This window comes from Physella acuta, unplaced genomic scaffold (assembly GCF_028476545.2).
Source record: "Physella acuta isolate Inbredline_101_S28 unplaced genomic scaffold, ASM2847654v3 ptg000123l, whole genome shotgun sequence".
In the NCBI taxonomy this organism is placed as follows: Eukaryota; Metazoa; Mollusca; class Gastropoda; family Physidae; genus Physella; species Physella acuta.
Genome location: NW_026731642.1, coordinates 362501 through 380183, shown reverse-complemented (window position 1 = coordinate 380183; position 17683 = coordinate 362501). Strand labels below are relative to the sequence as shown.

Genomic DNA, 17683 nt, shown 5'->3' with positions numbered 1-17683 from the left:
GTATATATTTCTATATAAATTATATTTTGTTGAGGGGGAGGGGGCTTCATAAAACCGAAGAGATGCCTTAAACAAACTCTGGCCCCCGAACTGTTATTTGATTGTTATTGCGGCGCTCGGACTGAAAAGTTTGGAGACCGCTGAATTAGACTACTAAGTGTGTGCTAATTGAAATCTTCACGCTATATAAAGTGAGTCCCCTCGCTGTGAAGACCACTCACAGCCAAGTAGGGTACAGAGAGAGACTGCGGATTTTTAGATATAGCTTCAAGCGTTAAGTTTTTCTTTGTTTAGAGGACGACACAGTTTTTTTTGTTTTGTAGAATCTCGACGAAACTCTAAACTATTGCCACAATGATGGGAAAATTTATGCTAGCGATATTCATGTTAGAGGTAAGTTTCGATTAGTTTTTAAAAATTTAGATCATATTAAAATTTGTTTTTTTTTGTAGGATGTTAAAAATATATGAGTTAGGGAGGGGTATGGTCAGATAAGTTGTAAAAATGATAGATCATATTTAAATTTTTATCTGTTGTACCGAAGTAAAGTATAGTAAGATTGTACTTGAAAACACATTTTGGATAGTAAAATTATAACATAGGTTGTGGTATGTTGTAAGTATGTAACGCAGATTTAGCAAATTTTTAATTGAATCATGTATAGCCATTTTAGTGGCTTTTATGGACATTGAAAAAAAAGAATGGTGTCTGAAGCATGTACTTTTTGTCATCATGAACTAAAGTACAATGTACTTGATATTATGAATTTAAGTACACTATACTTTTGATATCACGACCTAAAGACATTGCACTTGCAATAGAACAATAGTTTACATTACTCCAACATTGCCGAAACATAAAATACGAGATAAATGGCCCGTTGAGGAAAGATACAACGGGCGCTAAGTTGATATTGTTGTCTCTTTTCTCTTAACCAAAAACTAAAACCAAAATCACCAAAAAAACTTCAAATTGTGACATTGGAAACGGAATTTTATTCAGAATCGGCATTTTAATCGGATTTAAGCTTGATCTACACGTAGTTACTGCATATTGATACAAAATATAGTCGTAGCCATACCCCTAAACCTTGCACCTAATCTCAATCATGACAAACGTCGCATTTAGAATTTCTTTCATGCGACTCTGCTTAACGAGATGGAGACTCCGCCCCGCCCCTACCCACACACACAACTCAAAGCACGTCTACCATCCCCTATAATTTCATCATTGTCCGCTCTTCCCAAAAAATTTAGTCCATCCCCACACCCGAAAACTTCAAATACCCCCACGCCCCTCTCAGGTAAGGAAAAGTCTTTTAGAAACACTGTTCGTATTTGTAGATCATACAGACTAAAAGTAGAGCCAACTTGGGGCACTTGAATTTTTGCAGGGGCGAATAAAATTATCCGGCGCGGGGGAGGGCGACAGTGGAAAACGTATATATTTTCTTTATAAATTATATTTCGTTTGGGGGGGGGGGGTGATTAGACGTTCTACAGGAGGGGGAGAGCTTAGACGTTCTTAAGCGGGGGTGGGGCTTCGCCCCTACCCGAAGAATTACATGTAAGTAACTCTTCAAGCAAACCACTTTTAAGATTAGACAAAATTGGCTTTCAGTTAATTGTTTACTCAAGAATCAATGACGTCATATTACTTTGTGCACTTTTCCGGCTTGCAACTATTTCTTACTTTATGCTCCATGTGATGTCACGTTTCGTTTTTCGAATTACTATGCATGTTTTTACTCTGCTTGTGTTTTCTCTATAGTAAAAGCGTTCTTGACAGATTCATCCTAATATATAATGGCCCACGTACGCACATATCTCTGTCTGTCCGCAAAAGTTTTTCGCCGGACATCACATCAGAATCTGCAGCAATATATGAAGAACTTTATACGGACTTTTGTTGAAAATAATGTTAAATGTTTTAAATGTATAACCACAATTTAATTTAAAGCAGAAAAATAAAAAATAAAGGCGTATTCGAATGTAGAGAAACAGTATTAATTATGCAACCGGAAAAGTATTTAAACTTGGGACAAGATTTAACAATGACGTCGCTTATTGTTTACACTAAAAAAGAGCACTAAACTGATGACGTCATCTTCCGAGTTTAGAATCAAAAGAAATGAACTATTTCATTCAAATATGATTTAGAGCTATGTACGCTATGAAATGTATACAATATGATTTTCTCGGCCTAAACTTAAAAAAATTATTTTATCTATTTGGATTCTAGATCTAGAGATTCTAGATCTAGATATTCTAGATCATCTAGATCTAGATATTCTAGATCATCTAGATCTAGAGATTCTAGATCATCTAGATCTAGAGATTCTAGATCATCTAGATCTAGAGATTCTAGATCTAGATGATCTAGATCTACGGAAAAACTAGACTTACACAGATGTAGACCCTACCTAGATCTAGAATCTATTCAAATAATACATTTCTATACTAAAGTATTTCAGGCTTTAATTACTTTTTTAAAATCTTTGTTTATCTATGCAATTTGCTAATCTCTAAAATATTTAAAGCTAAGTTGTGGGGTGCCCGATAGGGCACTTCCCGGCAACGCAGGCGCTTCAAATTTGGCAGGATCTTGCCTTGGGGCGACATAACACCGGGGCCGGTTGGCCGAAAAATCTACGATGAGGGGGTCAAAACTGACCTCGACTGACCGGCGCCTTATATGGGCGAATAAAATAAGCATTCAAATTCTCAATGTTTTCGAAAGCCTAAGCGAAGCAGGGCAGCATGCCTAGTAGATACATAGACCGACAGCGAAACTATTATTATAGACGAGATAAATGGCCTGTTGAGGGGGAGATACAACGGGCGCTAGGTTGATAGTGTTGTCTTTTCCATTTAATCGAAACTAAAACAAAATCACAACCTCAATTTTAATTTCAAACGGGAACGAACAATGTAATTGAAAACGGATTTCTGACCAGAGTCGGCAATTTTAACCTGAATTAAGCTTGATCTACGCGTAGTTACTGCATATTAATACAAAACATAGTCGAAGTCATATCCCTAATCTCAAACACGACACGCATTTGGGGGGTCCGGCCGCGCACACCCCCACACCCTAATGCACGTCTACCCGCCATTCAACAAAATATAATTTTTTATAGAAAACATATTTATACCAGTGTCCGCCCGCTTCCAAAACATTTAGTCCACCCTCTGTTACTTCTATAACAGAACTTTTTCCTACTTTTGGCCGATAAATTTCACTCACGCAGTGTTCGTTTCAGGCTCTTTTTTTCCGGGATGGGGAACTTGAATTTTTGCAGGGGCGAATAAATTTCGACTGGTCGGGAGAGGACAACACTGGTAAAAGTATATATTTTCTATATAAAGTATATTACGCCTTGTTTTGAGGGGGGGGGGGGGGGAATTAGACGTTCTACCGACGGGGGGAGGTAAAGGGGCTTCGCCCCTACCAGAAGAGAAACTCTTCAAGCAAAACACTTAAAACATTAGACACATAATTTAGGCCGTAATATCAGTATTTTTACTATGGAGTATCAATGACGTCATTTCTTTGAGGGAGGGGGAATCGGCATAGACATTCTACCGGGGGGTGGGGCTTCGCCTCTACCCGATGAGTTTCATGACAGAAACTCTTCACGCTAATTACTTTAAAGATTAGACACATCAATTAGGCCGTAATGCCAGTGTTTTTTTTTATTATTGAGTATCGATGATATCATTTCTTAAGAGGGGTGGGAGGGGGGACTTTGCCCCTTACCCGAAGACAAAATTGGCTTTTTAATTCAATGTTTACTCGAGAATCAATGACGTCATATTACTGTGTGCAGTCTCCGGCTGTAGACTATTTTCTACTATATAACTATATGCTCCATGTGACGTCACGCTTCGTTTTCATTTTACTATAAAAGTTTTTATTCTGTTTGTGTTGACTCTATAGCGTTCTGGTCAGATAGATACAAAGATACATAGACAGACAGCGAAACTATTATTATACGAGATACTCAAGACTAAACACTAGTTGTAAAATTAACTCTCTCATGTTTTATATCATTGCAGATTGCTCTCATATCAGCATGTAAGTAAAACTTTAGCCTTTTAGAATGGTGTGGCCTAGCAGTAGAGAGCTAGACTCCTAGCCCGAAAGTCTCGAGTTCGAATTCGGGCTCAACGCATAGTGCTGACCCCACTATCCGTTCATATGCCTAGGTCATAGATGAACTCTACTCATCTACTCTATGTGCACGAACGGGAAACATATTTACTTTTTATCATCTATCAATTATCACCTTTTTTAAAATTATTTTCTATCATTATCATATATCAATTATCATCTACCTTTTATCATCTATCACTTATTATTTATCATATAAACAAATACCCTTGAGCTTAAATCATCTTTTTACCTGCTCTATCTTTTCTCGATCTCCCTTACAAAAATGTTTCTTCTTATCTCTTTCATTTTCTTTAACCCACGACACTTGTGAATTAATACAAGGGTCTCCCAAACACGCTTGAGTGGTTTAGTGATCTCCCCAACAATTCTGTGGCTTAGATGTGAACTCACCAATACTCATGTGGTTTAGATGTTATGATCTCCCCATCAATTATGTGGTTTAGATGTGATCTCCCCAACACTCATGTGGTTTGGATATTATGATCTCCCCAACAATTCTGTAGTTTATATGTGATCTCCACAACATTTCTGTGATTTACCCGTGGTCTCCCAAACACTCATGTGGTTTTGATATTAGGATCTACCTAACACTCCTTTTGTTTAAATATTATCTCCCCCCACACTCTTGTGGTTTACATTGAATCTCCACAATACTTAAATCCTTTTACTCTATCATCTCCCCAGTTAGCATCCAGGAACTAAAATCTCTGGCAGCCAGACGATGGGAGACCTTGGAAAAGAAAGACGAGAACCTAAGTAATTTTTTTTCCCTTTAAATACAACACTTCAGAATATCAATTCATTTCATCCAGATATTAAAAAGAAATAAAAATGTAAAAACAAATACAATAAATACATCTAATAAGGGAATAGTGTAGCCAAGCAGTAGAGCGCTCGACCACCGACCCGATAGTCTTGAGCTCGGAACCCGGTCTCGGGCCTATAGAAACTCATTGCTTCCATTTAACTTTGATGGGTACCTGATTCACTTTAGGAAAACAAAGACGGCTGGGTATAGTGCTGACCACACCATCGTTCTGTATGTCGAGATAATTGAAACATTTGAACTTCATCTGCCTAATGTGTCTAGAGCACTAACGGGAAAAGATGATGAATTACAAATTATAAAATAGGCATTGCAAAGCAAAGCTGAAATTAGACACAAAACGTGCAAGAGATATTTCTGTCCATCTAATATTGTTTTATTTTAACTGTAGAGCGTGTAGTAATTCCTTGTATACCTTTTCATTATGACGTTAATTACCACATTTCCATTTAATATAATAATTTATTTTGACTTTAATAGAAGTATTTCTGCAGTAAAAGTTGCTGTTTATAACTTACACTACCGCATTTCCTCGTATCTGGTGTTGTTTAATTAGGATTTTTCTTACCGTATTTTTCCAACTTTGCCTTATCATAACTTTAATTACCGTATTTCTCACAATAATGTATTTTAAAATAATAGTTTCAATTACCGCGTCTTTACCATAAATATATTTTTAAAAAAATTCTAACTTAGTAATTACCCTATTTCTCACAATAGGGTGTTTGTTAAATGATAATTTTATTTACCGTATCTCCCCAAATGTAAAGCATCATTGTAGAATCATAATCTAAAAGACCGCATTTCCCCCAAACTGACGTTGTTTTGTTCTGACCAATCCCCAGTCTGCACACAGATGCCGATCGAGCTGGGTATCGTCTTGGACTCCTCCAGTTCCATCAGCAATAAAGATTTCCGGATCGCCAAGAAGTTCCTGAATGATTTCCTGGAGCAGTACGACATCGGCACGGGCAAAAATGACGTCCGTGTGTCTATCATAACGTACGGCAAGGGCATCTACCCTCAGGTAGATACATCTCGTCTGTTTATCTCTATACCATTTTTACCCCCAATCTAAAAACAAGGTAATTAAAAAGTCTAGTGACAATTTTAGCGCAATTTCCTTATGTTATCTAAAAATAGCTCTGTCGTAGCATTAATCAAGAGCAGGGTTAGTAAAACCATTGGTTAGTTATTAAAACGTTTTTTATTTAAAAAAATTCAGTATTTTACATGTTTTATTTACAATAGAGTTACATGACTAAAAACCATTGCGCGCCTAGGTACCGAACGTGATGGCGCAGCCATTGAACAGGATGGCGCAGCTATTGAACGTGATGACGCGTGTGGTGTGGTTGGATAAAAATGCCTACTAATTCGGTCCAAATTTTAATTAATTCAAAAAAAATTTTGTGACCGAACAAAAGGATATTTTTGAAAACTTTCTTCGGCAATATTGTTCTAAATTATGGCAGGAATCGATTGGTATATGTTTCAAGTCGCTAAGTGGTCTGGTTGCCGAGATATGGGCCAAAAACTGCTTTTTTTCTAGGTTTTTTGGCTTTTCTGGGAAATTCATGAAAGAAACCCGGAATTATTTTTGGCCTATGTTCATCCTCGTAACTTGCTTAACATAATTGCTTTGGAACTAGTCCTCGATATTACTTCGTTGAGGAGGAGATACGACTTAAAGCTGCGGACACACATCCATTCATACATCCAGAAATGACGGGTTAATAAACGCAATTCTCCAGAATGGAAATTGCGCTAAAATTATGCGCATTATATGGGACGGCGGGGTCGTAAGGTAGAACGTTAGACTTTTACCTGAAAACTTCGAGTTCGGATCTTTGGCTAGAGTCGTAGCATATCTCTGAGTCGACCCAACTCTGCTGTGTACCTGGCTTACATTATGACTGGGCTTAGTGCTGACCACATTATTCATTCATATGACAAGGTCACACACACACATACACATGTCGATCTAATACTTCCTCTATACTCTGTAAACGAGAAAGTAAAATAATGTGTTGTTTTTGCTTTTATCCAAAAATCCCAGATTTAGAAAAGCATTTCTTGATTCTAATTAAATAAATTTTTCTCCTCATCTAGTTTTGAAACGCTTATCCTTCTCTTGTGACGTTACTGTATCTCGCAATTTTTAACCCCCTCCCACTATTTTCTAGGACGGCTTTAACTTGACGTCATACGCCACCAAAGAACAAGTCCTTGCGGCCATCGATAAAATCCCCCACAGACAAGGGCTGTTCACAGACACGGGGAAGGCCATCAAGTACATGCACGTGGTGCAGCTCAACAACTCTGTGGTCCGCCCTGAGGCCGAGAAAGTCAGCATCGTCATCACAGACGGCAACGCCCAGGTGTAAGTCGTAGGCTGGTTTAACCCTTCAATGGCTGTGTCGGACCAGCTAGATTAATTCTATAATGTCTGCGCTATTTCATCTTTATTAACCCTTTAATGTCTGTACTACTTCAGCTAGATTAATCCTTCAACCGCCGTGTAGTTTCAGCAAGATTAAACCCTCAATCGTTGTGTAGTTTCAGCTAAATTAACCCTTTAATGCCTGTGCTTTGGTTTAGTTAGATGAAACCTTTTCTGTGTTTGAATTGTAGGCAACATTCAATCCTCGCTGTCTGTTTACTATCTGTACTATTTCATACAGATTAACCCTTCACTATGTAAATTATAGGCAAGAAAAAACCATGTTGCTGTATTCTATGTCTTATTCCATGTCTATTTCCATGTTAAACCCAACAATTTCTGACTCCGTTTTATTTGTATTAACCCTACGATATGAGATGGGGGCCGGGCGTTAACCCGCTAGCATCAACAATAGACTCAGTTATAACACTCAATATTTTCTTACATATGTAACCTGACGCCCTATACCTCCTTACATCTGTAACCTGTCAACATTTGCCCACAGAAAGAAAGAGACCGACTCGGAAGCTAAATCGGCTAGAAACGACGGCATCAACATTTTCGCCGTCGGTGTCGGCCACGACATCCACGACGAAGAATTGAACATCATAGCCGGGGACCACGCCAGGGTCACAAGGGTCGACAACTTCAGCAAGCTCGAGTCCATCAAAGAGTCGCTTGCTCGTAAAACCTGTATCAGTGGGTTCCCCTTGTTTCCAAGTTCTGTTTAGTTGTTATTTTGTGTGTGTGTGCATCACTTGAACCATTATTCAAGAACTGTATCTATTATTTTAAATAGTGTATTAATTTTTTGGGTAAAATTTTACAATTTGCTTTTTATTGGACTTTCAAAATATTTTTATCTTCTGTAATGTTTGATATTAAATATGGGTTTTAAAAGTAAAGTTCCTCTTTCAAACCTAACGGTCTATAGGCCAAGTGAAGTAGGGTTCACTTGTTTCTGTGTCCTCGGCATATGAAGTGATTGTGTTGTCAGCACTATGCCCAGCCAGAGTTGGGTGGACTCAGGGACGGTGTACTAACTTTAACACGGATTAAAACTCGAGACACACGGGTTACTAAAGGTGACTAAATATTTACTTCTTACCTCTCTTACAGAAAAAGAAAAGCCAGCTAATCCACCGATGGTTAAAATTCCAGGTAAGTATTTCTACATTCTGGACATTTCAAAGAAAAAATTACATGGGGTAGGACCATTTAACGAACACATTGCATTTTCGTAATGATTTAAAATAAATAATATATATATATAATTATTCTGATATGAAAGGGTGCATATATATATATATATATATATATATATATATATATATATATATATATATATATATATATATATATATGATTAAGAAAAATCTTGACAAATGAATTCTCCCCTGACAGCTTGCGGTGAGGTCAACCCTGCTGATATTTATTTCGTCTTTGACCCTGCTCAACTCGGCCTTGACGCCATCGCATGGACCACGACACTCATTTCCCAGACCATGGACAATATGGACATGAAAAACGGCTTTCAGGTGAGTTGCTTGCGACGCAATCGAATCTGATTTGTTGTGTAAATCAGGGGTCTCCAAACTTTTCAGTCCGAGGGCCATATTAGCTATCAAATTCAGTTCGGGGGCCAGTTTCTTCCATGCATGTCGTGATTTTTCTGAGTAAAGTTCCTCAGCCATCACAAACAAAAGTTTTTTCCGTTGACAAAAAGATCTCCGCGGGCCGGACGAGAGGACCTCGCGGGCCGCATCCGGCCCGCGGGCCGTAGTTTGGAGACCCCTGGTGTAAATAAATAAGATAACTCTATTTAGCCACATAGTAATAAAAAATTCTGCTTTAATTCAGTACGGAGTTATCTCTGGTACCTGCCCGGATGATGCTGGATTTGACCTCGATGACTACAACAATGTTGACGACATTAAGAAGAGGCTCCAGGCCTACGACAGGAGTAAGGTTAAAGATCTTCTTCAGGTAAGTGGTACTTTAAAATCGGCTGTCATTGCAGGTGGGCTGTCTTCTGGGTATCCTTTTAGGTGGACTGTCTTCTAGGTTTTCTTTTAGGTGGGATGTGTTCTGGGTCTTCTTTTAGGGGGAGCTGTCTACTGGGTTTTCTTTTAGGTGGGCTGACTTGTAGGTTTTTGCTTGTGTGGCTTGTCCTCTAGGTTGTTCATATAGATAGTCTGTGCGCTACGACGACCATGTTGGTTCTCCATACAATTGGTAAGATGTCCATTACGAGTACTTGCATATATCTACCATGGAACATAAATTTTAAAAATCAATTAGCAACTGGCAATGGGCAGCCCCCCCCCCCCCCCCCCCCATCTCCACCAAATAAAAAAAAAAACTAGAAAATCAACCTCTGCTAGTTTTACCGATTATATCTTATTTATAATTGAAATCGATCAACCCACACATTGGCAATATTAATTATTTAACTGTATTGCACTGACCTGTTGTAATTTTTGGGAATTACCAGACTAAACTTGTGTTGTATTGACCTGTTGCAGTATCTGGGAACAAAAGCCTACACAGCGGAACACGGTGGCAGGGAGAACTCCAAGAAGGTGGCCGTCTTGTCGCTGGGTAAAGACATCAAATCTCTGGGTGACCTCAAGTCCCAGATAACAGAGCTAAACAACCAGGGCATACAGGTAGGTTCAACCTAAAGGTGTAAGGATGGGTTGAACTATATGGAGTTCATGTAGTTAAGATATACGGCGTACAGTGAACATAACAGATGGTTATACAAGGGGTTTAACTATAGTGAAAATAAACTAGTTTAACAATAGGGCATATTGGTATGTAAAACTATACGGTATATGGTTGAGGTTAGCAATATGCCAAACAGATGAGTTGAGCTACAGCGTATACAAGTGTGAATTCTTTAAAAAAATAAATTTATAGAGAAAGAATCAGTACATAAAAGAACTTGAAAAATAATTCCAAATTACCAACAGTTGAGAATCTATTGAAAAATCGTCGTAATAAAAACAAATTCAGGGTTCGGCGTGGTCGAGTTGGTAAAGCTCATGGTTGCTGTGGCTCGATAGCTTGTGTTTGAGAGTAAACTCCAAAATTAAACATCTGCTGCCTTATAGTTTGTTCTTTGTTGGACAAAGACTCTGGAAGCAAATCCAAAAAGAAAAGCAGGCTGAAAGTCAACAGCTTCAATGGGGGTGGGGGGGTGGGGTGGGGGGGGGGGGGGGTTCGGCGTGGTCGGTAAAGCTCATGGTTGCTAAACAGAAAAGTCTCGAGTTCAAATCCTCAGATAAGGCTCGATCCATTTCCAACACTAACAATTAAGAAGAAATGGCGTTAGTTGATAGTTACATTTAATTGTGCCGGAGGGAATACCTTTCAACCTTAAAAAAATAAGAACAAAGAAGAAGAAAAACGAATTCCCCAATGAGCTCACTATCTTTCTTATTATCTATTCAGGTCTTCATCGCCGACTACTACAATCAAAACATCCAACTCAAGGGAACGACAACTCTGGTTGGGCAAGGCTCAAGTCTTGTATCCCAGGACCTGATCAGAAGATTGTGTCCTAATATTAACTCAAAATAAGGTGTGTAGTTGTGCTTGTTATAAAGTGTGTAGTGGTACCCATCATAAGATGTATAGTTGTGTTTGTTATAAAGTGTGTAGTTGTACCCATCATAAGGTTTGTAGTTGTAGCCATTACAAGGTGTGTAGTTGTAACCATTATAATGTGTGTAGTTGTGCTTGTTATAAAGTGAGTAGTTGTACCCATTATAAGGTGTGTAGTTGTGCTTGTTATAAAGTGTGTAGTTGTACCCATCATAAGGTGTGTATTTGTACTCATCATAAATGTTTAGTTGTAGACATCATAAAGTATGTAACTTTTCGCATCATAAAATTTGTAGTTCTACCTACTGTGTTTCTAATGCCTTCTGTGGCTTTCAATATCAATCTACAATACAAATATATTGACCGGTTCTACGCCCGGTTGCCTTAACCGATGAGTGAAGGGAAGAGTGACACACTACCTAGCGTGCAATGCTATTTATAGCAATTTATTTCTTAGTTCTCCAAAACGGAAGCAAGAATTGTACATTTCTGTCTGTATAACTGTCTATTCTTGGTTTTAGCGAATGGGTTAGGTTTAGACCTGGGGTTTTAGTTGTAATACCAAGATATCAAGTAAAATAATTTCGAATCTTTTTCTTTCGATGAACCTGGAGAAACTAATAAACTTCTTTTGAGAAAAAGTAAAGGGGATAAAAAGTGTTTAAAGGAGAGGAAGATATAATGGGATAAGCTCATTCAGATATTACTGAGTGTGTCTAACTATTTGATATTGAACTGTTCTATTCACAGGTACAGAGCAGTACACAGCTAGCGATGACTTGCGTTACAAAAAAATCAGTTCTGACAAAAAAATAAAAATCACGAATCTCAATATTGTTATTGTTTTTAATCACACATTTTAAAAATAATAATACATGGTGTTTTTGTTGAGTGTGAATTTTAATGATTACATATTATGGAAACTGGCTGTTTGTAGGTGCAAAATATACTAATAGTCTGTTTGTGAGTATTCCTATAGTTTGTGAGTGCAAAATATACCTACAGCCTGTTAGAAGCTGCAGAATATGCCTACTGCCTTTACATATACATATAGTTGGCAGGGATACTATGGAATACTGAAAAAAAAACCCATCCCCAATTTGATTTTTTTTTCGAATAAAATATTTCACCACTAAACGTAAAGACTATTAGGTGTAGATTTAGCTAATAATTCACGACAAATTTGTACTCGGTGTATCCTTTTTTTAAAAACAAAAACAAAACAACAATAACAAATCAGGTTGTTTCTGAAAATAAGACAACTACATTGAAATTGCATCCTTTTTACTTTCTCGTATATAAGAAGTATAGAGAAAGTCTTGTAATCGTGCAAAAAAAAATATCGAGATTTTTTACAAATCTCGACGTTTTACACATCCGTGAGTAGGAAAAACATAATTTTGCAATCTTGTCCGTATGTCTGTGTGTATGTGTGTGTGTGTGTGTGTGTATAAACACGATTACTTGAGTACCGTTACACCTAGGTTGATGAAATTTCATATATAAGTATTTTATCTAAATAGTAAATCCGTATTAACTTTTGAGCGATTTCCGATAACCGGAACTGGTACTTTTTCTACTTTGAATTTTTCAAAAGCCTATAACTTGAGTACTATTTCAGATAGATGAATGAAATTTCGCGTGTAAGTAAAAGATCTAATCCTCTACCTTTTAGTAATTTCCGTTGACCGGAAGTAGTAATTTACGCCATTTCCGATTTCTCAAAAAACGCATGTAAATTTATAAAGTACTAATAATATTCTGCACTATTATGCACATTTTGTTTTGGCGTTCGCTTGGTGCGCGATTTCTTTTTTTCTACAATATTCTATTCTATTTTAAAAAGTTTAAGTAATTAAAATGGATTAAAAATCATGTCTATATCCCGAGTTCCCACTCCCTGTTGTTTCATATAAGAATATTCGAGAAAGTTTAGGGGAAATCACTCCCGGTTTATGTTGGGGTTGGGTTTTCGCTTTTGGTAATTCTTTTTTCTACGAGATTCTATTCTATTTTTAAAACTTTAAGTAATTAAAAATCATGTCTATATTCCGAGTTGCCATCCCACGTAGTGTTATATAAGAATATTCGAGAAAGTGTAGGGGAGATCACTCCCGGTTTATTAATAGACGGTTGCAAGTGCTTATTAAATAACGAAACCAGCATAAACAGAAAAGAAAAAAAAATATTTACTATTGATATTTGAAATAAAATATTATTTTAATCAAGGAGGTATTTACATACTTTACATTAATTACACATTTTTTTTTTAAAAACAATTTTTATAATGTAAGTCTGACTGTAGGACGTCCCTAATACAATATGTAGGACGTCACTGAGTCCGTTTAAAATCCCTAGGTCATTAGGACGTCCCTGTGTCTGTAAGACGTCCATGAGTCTGTAGGACGTACTTGAGTCGGTATGACGTCTCTGAATCTGTAAGACGTCCCGAGTCTGTAGGACGTCCCTGAGCCTGTTTGACGTCCCTGAGTCCACCCAGCTCTGATTGCATAGCGTGTTTTATGCTTTACGCGAATACGTCATTGTTTGAGTGATGCGCATCAAACAACAGACGTGTCTCAACCCAATAAATTCTTTGACATTTTTCAGTAAACATAAGAAAAACTTCTTTTTAAAAAAGTTATTAATAATAAACTTTTACATGCATTAAAAATAATTAAAATCTTTCCAACCGACCCCACCACCCTACTATGTTTCCTCTTACAATACACGTCGACAAATACTACACAAGCCTACAGTAAATGCTGAATAGCAGAATTTGCGTGGGTCGCCTGCTATTATTCTGGCTTAGTGCTTGTGTGGCGTTTTGTTTGCTTTTAATAAAAAATATCAATCAAGAGACAACTGCTTGAAAACACACAACTTTTTACGAGCTTAGTTTTTCTTAACTCAAGATGATTTTTTTTTTTTGCAAATGTGTATGTAAATGATATGCGTATTTTTATGTGTATATATATGTGTGTGTCGTTTGTGAGTCTGGGGGTGGGTGTTGAAATTAGTGTGCTCTAAGCTGCATAGTAGGGTTCTTATTAAAATTTAAAAAAAGATGATAATGGATAGATAATAAAAAGTAAATATGTTTCCCGTTCGTGCACATAGGGTAGATGAGTAGAGTTCATCTGTGACCTAGGCATATGAACGGATAGTGGGGTCAGCACTATGCGTTGAACCCGAATTCGAACTCGAGACTTTCGGGTTAGGAGTCTAGCTCTCTACTGCTAGGCCACAACATTCAACAAACAACATCACAACAGAAGGCGCAACTTTAACCGTGTCACTAACTGCACAGGATAGTCAAGTTATCCCCCCTGTATATTTTGACAATTTTATTACCTCAAATTCTACGTTTTTTGTTTTTCTGTTGAGCCTTAGGCAAAAGTTTTACTTACATGCTGATATGAGAGCAATCTGCAATGATATAAAACATGAGAGAGTTAATTTTACAACTAGTGTTTAGTCTTGAGTATCTCGTATAATAATAGTTTCGCTGTCTGTCTATGTATCTGTGTATCTATCTGACCAGAACGCTATAGAGTCAACACAAGCAAAATAAAAAACTTTCATAGTAAAACGAAAACGTGTCGTTTGTGAGTCTGGGGGTGAGTGTTGAAATTAGTGTGCTCTAAGCTGCATAGTAGGGCTCTTCTAGCGATCGGTCCACGGGGCTGGTGAAGTAGAGTTAATATGTATTGCGTGCCCAGCCACCAACTTAAGTCAGGTACCCATCAGAGCTGGGTGAACTCACAGATGTCTTGTAGTCACAAGTCCATACTGAGATCCGAACACGAAACCATCAAGACGGCAGCCAAAGGCTCTACCATTCGATCACGTCGCCCCCCCACAAGTTGAACAGTAAACCTATATGTCTACCTATTAAGATAACCCTAATGCAACCTCAGTGTTAAGATACACCCTATGATTTTACCACACCTATATATCAACCTATTTAAAAAAAAAAACCTAACGTAACCTCAGAGTTAAGAAAAACCCTTAACCCCGAGTTAAACCTTCAAACTCTACCCTGTAACCGTTTCTGTATCACATACGGCGCTGTAAACATTTCGCCCTGTCAATATCTAACAATACAGGTCTATAACATTAACGGCCACCATACCACCCCCCTCCCGGTCACCCAAACCACAAACGTCACCTCATTGCTGACTCAACACCAAAGCGCCCCCTCCCCTCCCATAATACGACATAATATTTTACGTAGCCTGGCTCAATAATTTTCTGTCATTTTTTTATTCAGTTGGGTGTTTGTTATTCATTGTTATTAAACAAAACAAATAAAGGGTTAAGGTTAGAAAATTTTAAACAATAAATGTCAAAAAGATTTGATGTACTAGCAATTATTTGACAAACACTCATTGATTCGGTATACCGTGAATTCATATGAGTTAGAGAGGCATTAATACAATTGTGTGAGTTAGTAAGGCATTAATACAATCTAGCGAGTGAGGCATTAATACATTCTGGTGAGTGAGGCAATAATACAATCTAGTGAGTGATGCATTTATACAATCTAGTGAGTTAGTGAAGCATTAATACAATCTAGTGAGTGAGGCATTTATACAATCTAGTGAGTGAGGCATTAATACAATCTGGTGATATATATATATATATGTAAGCCCTGCTAGGGGGGGATACCTTAAAATCTACTCTACCCTTCCCTAGGCTTATCTAACTAACTACCGTCCGGTCAGTGCAAGCCCGGCTAAACCCAGACTGGTTAATAACCTAACCTTAGTCTAAATAAAAAGCAAAAAAACTTTAACAATAATATAAAATTTATTTCACAAAATAATAAATATGGAACCAAAAGTTATTATAAAAAAACCAGAATCTAGATCTAGACAAAATAAAACACTCAAGACATACAAAACAAACAGAACTCAACGAAACAAAACGCTGTAACAAAACAAACTTTTTACAGCAAAGAAAACATTACGTTTGACCATTTGCTGGTGTTGCACCGACTTATGATGTCTAGGATGGTCCAGGCCCTGACACACAGAAACCTCCCTTCATCCATTCTCGACATCCAAAAGTCCACACCAAACAAAACACTACGTAAAACCACTACGTACAATACGTTACGTACAATACATTACGTAGAAAACAATACGTACACAACAAACTTTTTAAACCAAACAAAACAATTCATATATAACAAAACACCCAGCCAAGTTGCCCAAGCAACCTCACTGGAAGGGGGGGGGGGAAGAAAAAAGAAAAGGAAAACATAAGAAAAATGCATGGTAATGGCAGATATATACATAAATATATACACAAGTTCAAAATGCTACCTACTACTTCTATCTAGCTAAAGCCTCGAGTAAAACTAATCCCTACTATTACAATTCTAAAAGCAATTCTCAAAAACACAACTAACCACTGTCTAACCAAGAACTAGCAACTTAAAAATAACGTGTAAACAAAGTCATCGTAGAACCAATCTTTCCTACACAAGGAAGCCCGAAGCCATTGGTCTACCTAAACAACATCCATATTGATAACATTAAAGTTAACACACTCCGCTAAGGTCCCAATGAAGGCAGACACAAAGCAAGCGATACTCAACATGACGTTGCACGAAACAGCACACACATTAATTTTAAACAGCCTAAAACTCGAGGCAACTAAAATATACTAATCTAATTACTGTCTAAAACAACTGACTATTGACTAAGCCAATCCTAGTCAATAACAACACATCATAAAACAATCAAGTAAATGCACACACGCATTCACACTAGTTTAGGAAACACTCCTTAACACACTGGCCTAAACCACGTGGTCCGAAACACACGCCACGGGTTTAGAAAACACAAAAATACATTTTAAATGTTTCAAAATAACACACCACGTGCATACCAGACATGCCGATGCTCACTATCTCGTTTTAGACGAAAATGAAAGAAAACGAGAAACATCGACAGTCGCATTCATACAAATCACATAAAGATAAAGTATAAAAAAACAAATACCTCCAACGCACAAAGCGCGACCACAGAAGCTGACCTGACCTACATTCTGGCGGTCAAAAAAAGGAAGAAATTATCCGAGTGGTCGGTTTATATACTGACCGCTTCGGACGGAAGGGGGACCCCGTGGCCTGTTCCCCATTGGACCACCATGCACTCCCAGATTCGCAACAAATAAAATTAATACAAAATAAATAATCCATTCACCCGCTCACATATATATATATATATATATATATATAATATTATATATATATATATATATATATATATATATATATATATGTATATGTATATATATATATAGTTAGTTAGTTAGATAGGAAAACTCTCTCCTTCGTTTTCTATCTCTCTCTCTCTCTCTCTCTCTCTCTCTCTCTGTATATATATATATATATATATATATATATATATATACATATATATATATATATATATATATATATATATATATATATATATATATATATATATACATATATATATATATATATATATATATATATATATATAGGTATACTCAATTTAAAAACTCATCTGTGCATCGCAGTAGTTTCGATATCACTTCACACGTACCCCCCTCCTCACACTTCCTAACGCCATTTGTGTTTAAGAGTCAAA

The 17683-nt window shown here is 37.1% G+C and overlaps 1 protein-coding gene and 1 long non-coding RNA gene across 2 annotated transcripts; one reads left to right on the top strand and one right to left on the bottom strand.

The window, feature by feature from the left end:
• The first annotated feature begins 220 nt into the window (after window positions 1-220).
• LOC131934922 (collagen alpha-5(VI) chain-like) lies at window positions 221-11886 on the top strand. The gene is made up of 12 exons (XM_059291188.1): window positions 221-393; window positions 4059-4077; window positions 4861-4932; window positions 5848-6029; window positions 7189-7385; window positions 7951-8144; window positions 8565-8606; window positions 8850-8983; window positions 9306-9431; window positions 9971-10114; window positions 10902-11031; window positions 11805-11886. Exons 1-11 carry the CDS (start codon window positions 355-357, stop codon window positions 11028-11030), a joined length of 1278 nt encoding a protein of 425 aa, XP_059147171.1. The 5' UTR covers window positions 221-354; the 3' UTR covers window position 11031; window positions 11805-11886.
• LOC131934923 (uncharacterized) lies at window positions 9968-10505 on the bottom strand. The gene is made up of 2 exons (XR_009385854.1): window positions 10415-10505; window positions 9968-10125 (listed from the first exon to the last, which is right to left on the bottom strand). It is a non-coding gene; the product is annotated as an uncharacterized LOC131934923 (long non-coding RNA).
• Window positions 11887-17683: the final 5797 nt, after the last annotated feature.

Coding starts and splice junctions, on each gene's coding strand:
- LOC131934922 (XM_059291188.1), top strand. CDS start 355: ATGATGGGAAAATTTATGCTAGCGATATTCATGTTAGAG. Junction 4,933..5,847: donor AAAGAAAGACGAGAACCTAA/GTAATTTTTTTT, acceptor ACCAATCCCCAG/TCTGCACACAGATGCCGATC. Junction 8,607..8,849: donor ACCGATGGTTAAAATTCCAG/GTAAGTATTTCT, acceptor CTCCCCTGACAG/CTTGCGGTGAGGTCAACCCT.